Source organism: Microcebus murinus, chromosome 8 (assembly GCF_040939455.1).
Source record: "Microcebus murinus isolate Inina chromosome 8, M.murinus_Inina_mat1.0, whole genome shotgun sequence".
NCBI classification, from domain to species: Eukaryota; Metazoa; Chordata; class Mammalia; order Primates; family Cheirogaleidae; genus Microcebus; species Microcebus murinus.
This window is the reverse complement of record NC_134111.1, coordinates 66,084,321-66,098,508: the sequence shown is the minus strand read 5'-3', so window position 1 is coordinate 66,098,508 and position 14,188 is coordinate 66,084,321. Positions and strand designations below refer to the sequence as shown.

Below are 14,188 nucleotides of genomic sequence, written 5' to 3'. Positions count from 1 at the left end.
AGACATTAATGATGCATCTCATCCATGATACTTTCCCAATCTGTAAGGAATGGACCCTGGGAATGTAAAATTGAATAATGTCTTTGGCTTGGACTGCACTGAGAAAATAATGAAGACTATGATTGATGGTCACTCTGCTTTGAAAATTAATGATGGTCATTAATTCTTTAGTTAGGGCTTCTTTTCTCCAGTCGTGTGTATTGTATGTCAGCTTTCGTGCTGGATTCCCTTACAATGGTGTCAGGGGTGTTAAGTAAATGTTAGAAATTAGTTTGAATCACTAAGAAACCTTTCACAATCCACATTCCAATTCAGTAAAGTAGTATCTAAAGCATGAAGTTTTTTTCCACAGCTAACAGACAACCTTGAGTGTCACTGTTCTGTCTGTGGAATTGTGGTTTCCCAGACTTTTCAAGGCACTGCTGTTTGGATGGTGGACACACAGGTGCCATAAATCAAAGAGCTGAGAAAACTAAGTACTGAATGATCATGTGTATATTGAATCATATAAACTAAACTATAGTGACTAGAATAGGGGGGATGGGACCTGTAAGAGACAGGAAAAAACGGTTTTTACTACTCTCAGTACAGAATACCTCACCTCCGGTCACCAAAACATGTGTGGGGATTTCTTCCCACTAACAACCAACTGTCCAGCAGAAACCAACTGGGTGTCCTACAGTTAAACTCAATTCTAACACCATGTACTTGAAGAGAGTATCAGATCTCACGGGTTATGGGCTCAGTCCTACGAGACCGCTCCCTACTTTAGGTGACAATTGCAAGTCCCAGGTTGTGGCCTGTGCTTCTGGCCAACCAGCAATAAATTTGTGGAAGTTTCCACAACCCCCTCTCCTCAGATTCCATTTGCTAGAGCAGCTCACAGAACTCAAGGAAACATTTCACTTACTGGTTTAGTATGAAAGATGTTACAAAGGCTATGGATGAACAATTAGATGGAAGAGATGTGTAGAGAAAGGTATGTGAGAAGGGGTGCAGGGCTTCCATGCCCTCTCTGGGCCTTACCACCCTCCAGGTCCCCCCATGTGTTCAGCTATCTGGAAGCTCATCTGAACCAAGTTCTTTTGGGTTCTTTTGGGCTTCATTATGTAGGCATGATCGATTACCTCATTGGCCATTGCTGATCAACTCAACCCTCAGCGCCTCTGCCTTCCCCAGAGGTTGAAGGGTGGGGCTGAAGGTTCTAACCCTTTAATTGCATGGTTGATTTCCCTGGCAACCAGCCCCCATCCTGATGCTATCCAGAAGCCCACCGAGAGTCACTTCATGAGAACAAAAGATGCTCCTATCACCCAGAAAATTCCAAGGGATTTAGGAGCTCGGTATCAGTCACTCAGGAAATTACAAAGGTCTTAGGAGCTCTGTGTCAGGAACTAGGGTCAAAGACCAAATTCTAGAACAAAAGAGTCATCTGGTATCCCTGTCTACAAAGATCTTAGGAGCTTTTGTCTCAGAAACTGAGGGCAGAGACCAAATAATATATTTCTTCTTATTACATATCACAATATCAAGGGACCTCATAGCCATGGCCATCCTCCAGTTGCAGCCCTCCCCTAAAAATAAAGTCATCTGTGAGGTCGAGGCAATGTGCTCACCCTGAGTCCAGGACCCCAGAATTCCTGGCCCAAAATACCTCAAGCCCACTTCCAGGGCCTGTGTGAGCCTCTTCTCCGAGTCAACTCTCCCAAGCATGGATGGCACTATCGATGCAAACATTTCTAGGCATGAGGGAGAGGCCTAGGGGCTACCCTCGGCATTCGAGGCCCTTCAGAGAGGAGAAAGAGAAGGGGATGGGCAAAGGTCCAGGGTGGCCATGCTCTAGCCATGCTAGGTGCATGCAAAGCGGCCATGCTCTAGCCATGCTCCCATGTTCCAACAGGACTTCAAGTAGCTACAACCTGGGCAATCAGGTTATGTGAAGGCTATGTGTCAAGGCAGGAGGGCAGACCATATTTTAACTTGATTTATAATGGTGAAATATGTATATATATGGTATTGGGTTTCCATCTGTGTGCTTGCCTGAGGCCTCTCAAATGTTCTGCACAGGCTTGTATCATCTTGGAACTCAGTGAGAACGTGAAAGGCACCCATCAGTGGGTATGAAAGGACAGTTGTAAATTCTTCAGTTGTCTTGTGTTTGCTTAATGTAAGCACCGCCTCCCCAAAGGACAGTGAGATTTTCCTAATGTTTAAAAATGCATTTTTTGTTCAACTTGGTGCCTAAACACAAAGAACCACTTGTCTGAATTTCAATGAAAGAAAATATGCTAGAATTTCAAAAGCCAGAAATTATCTTGTATTGGAGACTTAAAAACATTTTGTTTGTGAAGAGTTCTCAAACTCAGTGTATTAATTTTTTAAACAATAAGAAGAAATGTTCAATACTAGGGAATGTTTTGGAGCCTTATTCATGTGTATAAAAACAGGTCTAATGTTACACAGGAGTATGCATTTGTAAGATAACGATTTATTTCTTTCTGCCTTAGGGCTGTCACATGGTGACTGAAGAGCTTCATTCCATAACCTTTGAAACACAGATCTGCCTCTATGGGCTGACCATAGATTTGGAGGTAGGTGTTTCGAGGAACATCTCTATTTACTACTAAAATTTGCAGGAATTGGTCAGCATTTGTAGATGAAATCTCAGTCTTTTCTAGGTTTTAGTACATTCCCTATTCATTATTTTTGTTTTAAGTTATAAAAGCAATATATCAAATTTCACTAAACAGCTAGCATACTAGTCTGGTTAAATATAAATGATAAAATCTCATGGGTATTATGAATTCAATATATGTTGAATAATTTGTTGCTCAATTTTTGTTGCATTTTTGTTTGTTTTCTGGGATTTCCTGAGTCATGAATACTCTGTGGAAAGAGAAATAAGTATCCTTAAACCATGTCATGATATATTTTCTTTTTAGTTTTTTTTTGTGTGTGTGTGTGCTGATATATCTTTAAAAATTTAGCTTGTACATAAAAATTTCTCAGAAGGAAGGTTTCTCTAACATAAGGAGCAAAGACAAATGATAGGAACATTACAGTGCATTGTTTGATCCTCTTATGACACTCACTATTGAACTCAAAGAAAGAGTAAAGCAACTTTGGGGACTGAATATGATTGACTACGAGCTCCCCGTTAGCAGAACATCGTACGTTGTTTGTCACTTCACTGTCAGTGCCTAGCACATTTGTTGAGTAAGTGAACTAATGAGTACATGAATGAACACGCACAATTTCACACACCCTGAATGTGATCCTATTTGTGGAGCCTGTTGTTTTAGAATTCTGCCTTTGCTTTTATCTTAATGAATGTAAACGTTTGTAAAATTTTTCATAGATTCCTGCCTTACCTCTTTTCCCTAAACCTTTGATTCCATGAGCTACAAAGTTTCTCAACTGGGTATTTCACTGTCTACAGAAATCTGATGGTCTGTTATTAGAAAGGGATTACTATAAATTGATTGGTTTCCAAGGCTAGACTGTGAAAGCCTGTTTATTCCATAAACTAGAAAACCACAGTACTAATAATACTAAATTGAATTCTGCAACAATAGACTAGGTGGCTCTGTCTCCCATAGCTTTCCTTTCCATCTTTTATAATAAAAACTTCCATTTCTAGTAGTGACATTAATTAGGGGTTAGGCCATAATTTGAAGATACTGATTCATTCCAGAAATAAATTTAAAAGTATATTCTTTAATGTAACTTATAATGAGGACAGTCGCTAATTCAATAAAATCTCTAATTAGTTGCATTGGAGGCAGTATATGACATAAGAAAGTATAAATATTTATGTGATGCCTAGGAAGATATTGGGGAAGCTGCCTAACTGAGCTCGGTGAAAGGATTCCTGCTCTTTCCTCCCTGGACCCTTATTCAGACATGGTCAAAAAGTTCCACAGCCTTCAAGACAAGGTGTTTTAGTGACCAGGGCAGCAGGGACATCAGGATTAGAGGAGTGAGGCTGGCTTGAGGTGGCCCTTTAGAGGAGAGAGTTGAGTGTAAGATCAGGGTAAGTTGGGAATGCCTGTAATGACTATACTTTTTTTTTCCAAACCAGACCAGCTCATTACCTGTGGTGATGATTTCCAATGTCAGTCAGTTACCTAATGCTTGGGCGTCCATCATTTGGTACAATGTGTCAACCAATGATTCCCAGGTAGAGTCTATTCCTATCTCTCCTCTTTTAATTCTATTTTGTTTTATTGTCAACAAAACCCATCTGCATCAAAAGATGTGTGTGTGTATGTGTGTATGTATGTATGTATGTACGTGTGTTTGTGTGTGATTTGCAGGCTGCTTTATTTCTAGTTGAATGATACCTCTCATGCCATATTTAAAGTAATATATTCTGATGTGCTTGGACCCTGAGAGCGCCCTGGCCAGCAAAAGTGACAAACAGTTATTTGTTATTTCTGAGTGTCTGGTCAGCTGCCAACTATGTGCATCACAGAGTTCTAGAGCTGTCATCCTATAGCTCTGTTAACTAAGCTGTGTGGAAACTTCTTGTCCCAGAATTTGATATCTGACGACCTCAACTGTTTCTGGCCCCACCTAGTCCACACACTCTCTTCTATAAAGAATTAGTTTCCAGAATTGGAAACTAATTCCAAGTTGCTAGAATATTCATCAATCTTACCTAACTATATTGTGATATCACAAAATTTCAAGTTGATTACAGATTTTGCCCATTGTAGACTCAAGCTGGGTTTTAATGCCATCTGCTGGTTATTTGCAGCAAAATTGGCTTCAAGTCACAAAGCAAGAAGAGAATAGAGATGCTCTTCTTACAAGACAACCAGAGAAGGGAGTGTCAAAGAAGATGAGTCAGCACTTCCCCTTGCTCCCTTCTGACAAAACCTTAATGTTGTCCTAGAAACCGCCAAGATCTAGAGAAAATAGGTCAAATGTAAATAACAACATTTCTTCTTAATTCAAAGCAAATTGTTCCTTCTAAAGGGAAGAATTCTTTTTACTTTAGCAACAATAAGAACAAAGCCATAATGAGTCAGCTCTAAGTGTTCTTTCCATTTACTTCAATGTTATTAATAAGGAAACAACATGGACAATGACGCGGCTTCTTCCTTCTCATCCTCAGGTGCCCTGGCATCTAAGACAGATCAACTGCAGAGAGTAAGGCTGCATGAAGTGCCCCCAAAATAGCAGAGCTCACTAGAAAATCTGCCTGGTCTTTAAAGCCAAGAACAGCCAAAGCCCCTGAGATTAAATGCTGGTCCCTATTAGGATCTTTGTGTACCTTTTCTTCCAACTCCAGGGCTGGAGTGATGGAGGGGTGATGGGGCACTTTGTCCTCTAGTCTCAGAGAGCAGCACTGCCCTTAGTTTTCTTCACCAAACTTCTTCTGGAAGAAAGCCACCAGTCATCACACTAACCATCCCAGATTTACTCAGCCCAGGGTGAGAATTGAGAGCTATAGATCACATGCAGCTCCTAAACATAGATTTCACAGCCTTGTTACAGAACCAAGCTGAACAACAAAGCTTGGTTTCTCCTCTTAATTCTATCCTGCTTCAAAATCTGAGCTCTTAGGCCTTGATTATAGTCTGTGCTTTCTGGCCATTTTTCCAAATTCAGTTCTCAGGTTCAAGGAAAACTGCCTCCCTAGAAATTCTTTCTTTATCCTCCTCTTCCCCTCTATCACTCCTTGTTGGATACTGTGTTATGTTTTATTCCCACTTTCTGAAATCTCTTGCATTGGTTCTCCTTCTTGATTGATCTAAATCCTAGACACACTCTCTTCTATAGAGAATTAGTTTCCAAATAAGTTGCTAGCATATTCATCAATCTTACCTAACTATATTGTGATATCACAAAATTTCAAGTTGATTACAGATTTTGCCCATTGTAGACTCAAGCTGGGTTTTAATGCCATCTGCTGGTTATTTGCAGCACTTACCCAAAATTGGCTTCAAGTCACAAAGCAAGAAGAGAATAGATGCTCTTCTTACAAGACAACGAGGGAAGGGAGTAATAGAGCCCAGTGTAGCTCACGCTCACCACTGGCCTTCTCTGGGTATCACGCCAAATTTCTGAATTCTTCCTCTCCTCCTCTTAGAACACCTTTCTTGGCTTTCACGCCTACCTATATTCCTGTAATCTGGGACAAAGTCTTCTGTTCCACTGTCGCTGACCCTGTTTCTGGCACAAACAACCTTGTTTGTAGTTGGTCATAGAGAATATTCTCTTATCTAGCTGGGTGCACATAAGCCTGTAGTCCCAGCTACTCAGGAGGCTGAAGCAGGAGGATCACTTGAGCCCAGGAGTTCAAGTCCAGCCTGGGCAACATAGCAAGACCTGGTCTCTAAAAAAAATATATATTTTTTAATTCTCTAATCTAAAGCAAAATGATAAAACACTACTATACAGGAATCTGAGGTTAATCATAAATTTATATGGTAGGGTCACCTTCCTTAGCCTGGGACTTAACTATTTCTTGCACTTTGGGATGATCTGTCTGGTCAAGGGAAAACTAGTGCCAACCCAATTAATAAACCAATCAAATAACATGATATAAGTTTTGTTTAAGGTTAATATTATTTCAGAAGAGAATATCTGTCCAATTATTTGCTGGACAGTGTTAAGTACTGGCATGAGTTGACTGATAGGGAGAAATTAAAGAGATGCCAAATGGCTCAAGAAAGATGGAGCCCTCTGTATTACATTAAACTCAAGGAACAAGAAGCCCTTTAAGAAAAGACAAAATCAATCTTAAAAATAACAACAGAGTTGGGACTATATTCTGTATTGTTAACTTAGGTCAGCCTACAGAGTTTAAATCAGGACTCCTATATATTGAATTATAGTGTTTTCAGTGTGACTAACAAATATCATCATCCTTATAACTCTATTTCAGAACTTGGTTTTCTTTAATAACCCTCCATCTGCCACTTTGAGTCAACTCCTGGAAGTGATGAGCTGGCAATTTTCATCATATGTTGGTCGTGGCCTTAATTCTGACCAACTCAATATGCTGGCAGAGAAGCTTACGGGTGAGAGCTGGTGGATCTGCCTATTTTTTGTTATTCAAGTATTTTATAGAACCACAGTGATATTAGTACTGTTAATATCAATATTAATAATAACAACGATCATCACAATTTAATGAGTGCCTACTGTGTTGCCAGGCAAAGGGCTAAGTGCTATAGTATCTTTAGTTCTCACGAAAGTTCTTCGAGGCCAACATGACTCTATCCACTTTATAGACAAAGATATTGGCATATAGAGGAGATGTGACTTGCCATGGCTGCATGGCTAGTACACAGCAGTGCCAAGCCGCCGGCCAGGCCTGTCCAGGTCTAAAGCCCCTTCCTGACCATTCCACACACCCGCCTCCTGGGCGTGCTTAGGCCGGTTCCACTGAATGTGATGTGAAGCTGTAATGGTGACTTGATCTTTCATATTAATGCTCAATTGACACAAACCAACTGGAAAAGGACTGATTCTTTCACCAGATCTAGGAAATGTCACAGAAACTTAAAAAACCATCCCAGGAAGACTTGATTCTGCATTATCAAGAAAGTCTGCAGCTTGACTGGGATTTCTAAAATTTGCAAAATAGAGTCATTGGTACTACATGTGCCAATTACAGTCCAAGCTTTTTCCAAAAGAATTTTAAGAGATATCTGTATTTTGACACATCTGGGGTGAACACAAAGGAGTTAAAATTGGATCTGTGTGCATTTCTAGTTAAAGTAGGGCCAGAGATGCCTTTGTACAGCAATAGTAGAATTGTGTGATTTAAGCTTGATCCACACGTGATGCTGGGATGCTTGCCCCTTGCACCTGTTATCTGATCAGTAGGTATTTAAATAAATCAGCACTTTGGGAAGGATTATAAAATTGGCTTAATATAAATATGTTTTGATCCTTCTTTAATTTGTAAGCAGCAATAGCAGACATTCAATAAATATTTGTTAGAGTGGCTTTTAAATATGTAGTATAGATAGCAACCATTATCTTTTCAAATCTTTATCAAGTTATTCTTTAAGTATAATTTCCTTAAAAATTTAAGTAGAAACTCTTGTATCCTTTCAGTGTTCTGGATCAAAACAGCCAATGGCTGCTTATTGCCTAATAGATTGCTAGTCCATTCTTTTCATTTTAATAGGCAAGATTCCTGGTAATCTGGCTATTCCTAACTTATACAGATTTATTTTGTAATGTTTATTCACCAACATCAGGCTGCTCCTAGTCTCTTACAGGAGCCATGCTCACGTCCACCACACCTCATCCTCATCCTGCATATTATTCATGCTCCCTGGAGTGGACTCCTTCCTCTCCTCTGACAATTTATATCACCACCCACCCCCCGTCCCCATTCATGGAAGCCACTATCTAGGCACCCACCTGAGCCTACAGCCATCATTAGCTCCTCCACCAAAAACCTTCTTTCCTAGACAATAAATTTCTTAGGCACAAGGATGATACATTTGTACTGTATCTAGCACTCGGTACACTGTAAACCCACGGCAGGTGCTTAAGAAATGCTTGAAAGGGGAGGATTTAAATGGAGCATAAAATTGAAGAATCTCATTATTGAATAAAACAATCTCATTCTTTTCTTTCATTTTAGTCCAATCTAGCTACAGTGATGGTCACCTCACCTGGGCCAAGTTCTGCAAGGTACAAACAGGGGGAGGGGGGGAACATCATTTAGGTTTTTTTTTTTTTTTAATATAATGCTCCTTTCTAAGCCTCCATAATGATTGCCTGGAGGTTTGAGGATTTCCTGGATAAGAATATTTTTCAAAGAAACAAAAGTGTTGTCCAGTTTGAAGAAAATAGTTTATTCAAACATGGAACTTGAATTATTATACCAACATTACTACTTAAATGATCACTGCCCTAATGTGCATGTTTATTCCATAGGAACACTTACCTGGTAAATCATTCACCTTTTGGACATGGCTTGAAGCAATATTGGATCTAATTAAGAAACACATTCTTCCCCTCTGGATTGATGGGTGAGTTACAGCCTATATTTTCCATATGAGTTAATTAAGTTATATTTTTTCCTGTTGTTATTGGTTTTTTTCATGTTCTTTTTTTCTTTTTTCTTTTTTGAATTTTCCATCTGACTTTATTTCCAAATACATTTTCTTTTTTAAAAAACTAATACAGTTTCTTCAGGGATGACAAATATCAGTATTAGGAAATCCAATTATACAAAAAATTCTACATCTAGTCTGGGGGTAGATATATTTATTTTTGGTAACATACATTAAGTGTCACTAATTACACAATAACTATAAGGAAACTGACATGAAACCACACAGCTGTAACTCTGCCAAAGCTGCATGGACTTGGGCCTTTCTGGCTGAGCACATTTTCAAAAAACCGTATGCTCATCCCAGAGCTGTGCCAATGAAATGTGTTAAGGAGTACAGCTCTGAAGTGGTGACTCACCAGAGTACCTTGCAGCTGACAGATGACAGGCAGGACATGTTAGTTATAAAGTAGGTACAGCCTAATTCACAAAAGTTACCAACTGTTTCTCTTTCTAGAAAAAAGCAAGAAGTTATTAAGAAATTCCTTGAATTTCTTATAGCGCCTGGTGTGTCAGGTGGGAGTGCAGAAAAGGGGCGTTAGAGCAGTGTCGAGAGGACACTCTGGTGGGCCAGATGGGTTGGACATCATTAATAATCATGGTTGGCTTCTAAATACTGGTAGCAAGATAACTTCTGATTTGTAATCTTAGGTAAATTATAGATAAATGAAAAAAGCCAGTCATTATACACTAAAATTAATAAACAGCACTTCAAAATTAACCACATAAGGGCTGTGCTCGCAGCAAGGTTTCACAAGACAAGGCACCCAGATTTTTTCTTCCGACGTCTGGCTTGCAGAGCAGCTCTGGTAGCCATTTCGAAAACCTCCCTCACTCCATCTTTGGTCTTCGCTGAACACTCCATGTACCCAAACGCGCCAATCCTGTTCGCCATGTCTCTGCCTTCCTCGGGTTTTACAGGCTCCTGCTTTATCTTGGCTAGCTCCTGCCTCGTGTGCTCATCATTGCGAAGATCCTTCTTGTTCCCGACCAGGATGATGGGCACATTGGGACAGAAATGCTTGACTTCCGGGATCCATTTTTCTAGGATGTTTTCTAAGCTATCAGGGCTGTCGATGGAGAAGCACATCAGTATAACATCAGTGTCTGGGTAGGAGAGGGGCCTTAGGCGGTCATAGTCTTCCTGCCCAGCTGTGTCCCACAAAACCAACTCTACCTGCTTTCCATCCACCTGGATATCTGCCACATAGTTCTCAAACATGGTGAGCATGTACACCGCTGGGAACTGGTCCTTGCTGAAGACTATGAGCAAGCACGTCTTGCCACAAGCTCCATCGCCAACGATCACCAGTTTCTTCCTGATGGCAACCATGGCTTACAGACGCCCTGCAGGGGCCACGGCCTGGGCGGGAGAAGTCGTACAAAGCACCTTGAACTCCTGAGAAGAAAGTCTCGGGCGACGACTCCGAGTCCGGCCTCTTCCTGCCGAGGACTCCTGTCCGCCAGTCGCAAGCTCGGAGACGAGAGCCGTTAACGGAAGTGGCGATTGCGGACTAAGGAGAGAACTGACAGAGGACGGCAGGCGGCGCGCGGGGAACGCGCGCCCTTTCTTTTCCTTTTTTGAGCACGTTTAGTGTCATAAGAAAAAAACAGTTGCAATTTCTTACATTCTTCACAGAGTATTGAGATATATATGTGTGTATGTGTATATATATATATATACACACACATATATATATTAATCTGTATATGAGTAAGTACTTCAGGAACAAATGACTTTTGATTATACTCCAAACAAACTTTAGGTCTGCTCTTTGTGAATGCAATAATGATTAGATAAATCTATGCACTGTTCTATTTTTAGGTATGTCATGGGCTTTGTTAGCAAAGAGAAGGAACGGCTCTTGCTAAAGGATAAAATGCCTGGAACCTTTTTATTAAGATTCAGTGAAAGCCATCTCGGAGGCATAACTTTCACCTGGGTGGATCATTCTGAAAATGGTATATACTCACTATTGTTTCTTCAGGTGCATTCAGTTTCCTTGGGTTTGGTTGTTGGGGTTTCAGTTTTCAGAAGTGTGAGGATCTGTTTATCACGTCTTCAGTGTGTTTGAATATTATTTGTTGCCCATTGTCCCAGAACAGGGTACCCATGAATTCCAAAAGCCTGTGTGATCACCCTCTATCACATACATGACCTGCAGTCTGTTTAGGCTGCAGAGGGTCTGATGTGGACTTATAACCAGTGACTTGAAGACAATGTGGGTGGGAAGAATAATCACAAAGAATGCCTGCAGACACCTGTACATTCCTCTGATTTCTGTCATTCAAGGAGAAGTGAGATTCCACTCTGTGGAACCCTACAATAAAGGCCGGTTGTCTGCTCTGCCATTCGCTGACATCCTTCGAGACTACAAGGTTATTATGTCTGAAAACATTCCAGAAAACCCTCTGAAGTACCTATATCCTGACATTCCCAAAGACAAAGCCTTCGGTAAACACTACAGCTCCCAGCCATGTGAAGGTTAGATTCTTCATGTTTGCTTTTTTCTTAAGATTTTGGAAAATAACCTCATATTGGAACAAAGTAAACGAAGTTCCTCTCTTTGTTTACTTTGATCTTTGGAAGATCTAAGGGGCATATGGAGGTCAAAGCCTTAGAAATGAAGTGGAATGGCAGCAGTTCCTGCAAAAGGACCACTGGCTGTCTAACCCTAGCAGAGTAATAAGCAGTAGCTACAACTAGACTTCACCATAGCCATGGTTTTCTCCTCCGTAAAATACAAGTGATACCGGCATCACTTCTGTGGCTGGGGGAAGGAAAAGAGAGCAGGTAACGAATGGTTAGACACTTTTAAAAGTAAGGCAAGTCTGTATTTTGCATAGCAGCCCCGGGGTTATAAGTTTTATATTTTTAACCTTATATAGTCAACTCAGAGAATTTGTTCATTTGCTAAGGAGGTGAGTTGGGGGTCTGTGCTTCATTTCCCTCAACCCTCAGCCTACCTTTCCTCGTTGTAGCCTAAGGACCTAGAACAAAAAAGGCATTCAGTAAATATTTGTCAAATACATGAAAGAAAATTCATGAAATTGTTATATAATTGTTAGATCAGTTCACCATTCTGTTTCTTTAATGAAATATGTACAGTCCATTAAAATCTTAACCTATAACAACTAAATATCTGGGCACCGTCTTTTAGCATATCTTTCAGTTGTCACTAATAGTTGGTGATTTGCTTCATCCCTCTAAAACAAACAAACAAACAAAAATATAAAAGAAAACAAAAACAAAAAAAACCTTTGGCTTTTAAGTGACTTTCTACATTTGATTGAATGAAATAGCAAATGTCAATGTAACAAATTACAGCTGAAAAGTTGGGTCAAATATTTGTTCAACATGATATACGAGAAAAATTGGGGGAATGTTTCCACAGTGAGGTTTGCACATTACTGTTATTATAGTACAGTGGTACTTTCAAGAACACTGATGTCTGTGCCTCAAAAATTTTTGTAATCCTAGGGTTCTAATTGGTATCAGTTTTAATGAAAACAACTGGGTTATTATATGTCTCCCAATACATGACTAAATCAGTCCTTATAGTCAAGCTTAAAGGTAATGTAAAAGACAGGTATATAATTGATTCTAAATTTTTCCTACACATTTTATGTAAAGTCAGATTAGGCCTGCCAAGACATTTGTTTTTCTCATCTTGCACACTTTATGTGTACCTAAAAGACTATTTCCTCTATTCAGCTAAACATCTTTGTGAATCCTGAACAACTGTATTATCTCTCTTCCTTTTAGCATTGCTGATATTTTGCTAGACTTTCCCCCCCAATTTTATCAATAATACTGACATTTTTTGTCAGTATTATTTTGTCAGTATCAATAATACTGACATTTTTATCAATAATACTAACATTTTTACCAACATTGTGCCTCTCTTTTCCAGTTACAAGACCAACAGAAAGAGGAGACAAAGGTTATGTTCCTTCAGTTTTTATCCCCATCTCAACGATGTGAGTAATCTTAGCCACATGTTAAATACTTATTATTTAATTTTTTTAAATAAAAACTTCCCTATAGGAGATTTAAGGATAGAGCAGAATACATATAACTGAGAATAAAGCATTTTAATGCTCAATGTCCCATTTCCTTTCATGTTAATACATAAAGCTAGTCTTCAGGGCACACTCACCACCATCTATTATGACTAGAATTATAAAGTTGCCCTTTTACATGCCATATATTCAATAGCAGGTTGAATGCTCTGATATGAGATGATGAATTAGACAGCTCAGTGCCACAAACAGATGAAGCCCTAGAAATGAGTTCCTGACAGGGTAAGTCGCCATGGGCTATTATTTTCTAATCCTTTTCAATATTTACCTTGTTACCTCTTTTAGCCGAAGTGATTCAACTGAGCCACATTCTCCGTCGGACCTTCTGCCCATGTCTCCAAGTGTATATGCAGTGCTGAGAGAAAACCTGAGTCCCACAACAATTGAAACTGCAGTACGTTCCCTTTCTTTTCCATTCTTGGTCAAGGGCGTGTCCAGTGAAGCAAAGGTGGTGTGAGAGGCAAAGGGGCTGAAGTACTGCCTGGGCAGGGATAAAGCATGTTTACTGGAACAAGTTCGTGAACATAACCCCAGGGTGCTGGTTTGGTCCTGTGTGTTGCTGATGTTATCTGCGTTGACAGCAGACACCTTCGTTTACTTGAACTGCTTTCAGTTCTTTCCATCAAAGACCAGCAGAGGGCACAGTGTTCCCATGCCCCACTCAGGCACAACTTGTCCCTGCTTCTACCACGGCTCCTCACGCCCCACCGCTCTCTCCACTTTAGCAAACAACATTTATCAGTCAATATTTACAAGTCTAGAGTAATATCTATTTTAACAGTTCTACCAGCATAAATTCTGATTTTTCTTGTTACTTGAACTACTAGAATCTGGAGCCTCTTCAAGTAGGGTATGAATAACAACCAATAGCATCATGCTAGTCTTCTTTTTGAGAACTGGGTCATAATCTTTTTTTATTTTTTATTTTTATTGTTTTGAGACAAGTTCTGTTCTCCCTCTGTCACCAGGGCTAGAGTACAGTGGTGTCATCATAGATCACTGCATCCTCAAACTCCA

At 39.9% G+C, this 14,188-nt stretch overlaps 1 protein-coding gene and 1 pseudogene across 6 annotated transcripts in view; one reads left to right on the top strand and one right to left on the bottom strand.

Annotated features, from left to right (window-relative positions):
- The window catches only part of STAT4 (signal transducer and activator of transcription 4), a 116,136-nt gene that overhangs the window by 100,903 nt on the left and 1,045 nt on the right, over positions 1 to 14,188 (top strand). For all 6 annotated transcript variants that reach the window (XM_076005763.1, XM_012776925.3, XM_012776923.3 and 3 more), the window contains 9 exons: positions 2,508 to 2,591; positions 4,082 to 4,180; positions 6,896 to 7,031; positions 8,615 to 8,664; positions 8,911 to 9,005; positions 10,914 to 11,050; positions 11,382 to 11,573; positions 13,003 to 13,069; positions 13,457 to 13,565. In XM_076005763.1, the coding sequence (XP_075861878.1) occupies positions 2,508 to 2,591; positions 4,082 to 4,180; positions 6,896 to 7,031; positions 8,615 to 8,664; positions 8,911 to 9,005; positions 10,914 to 11,050; positions 11,382 to 11,573; positions 13,003 to 13,069; positions 13,457 to 13,565 (969 nt within the window). The remainder of the gene's footprint in view (positions 1 to 2,507; positions 2,592 to 4,081; positions 4,181 to 6,895; positions 7,032 to 8,614; positions 8,665 to 8,910; positions 9,006 to 10,913; positions 11,051 to 11,381; positions 11,574 to 13,002; positions 13,070 to 13,456; positions 13,566 to 14,188) is intronic.
- LOC105877909 (transforming protein RhoA pseudogene) lies at positions 9,840 to 10,459 on the bottom strand (annotated as a pseudogene).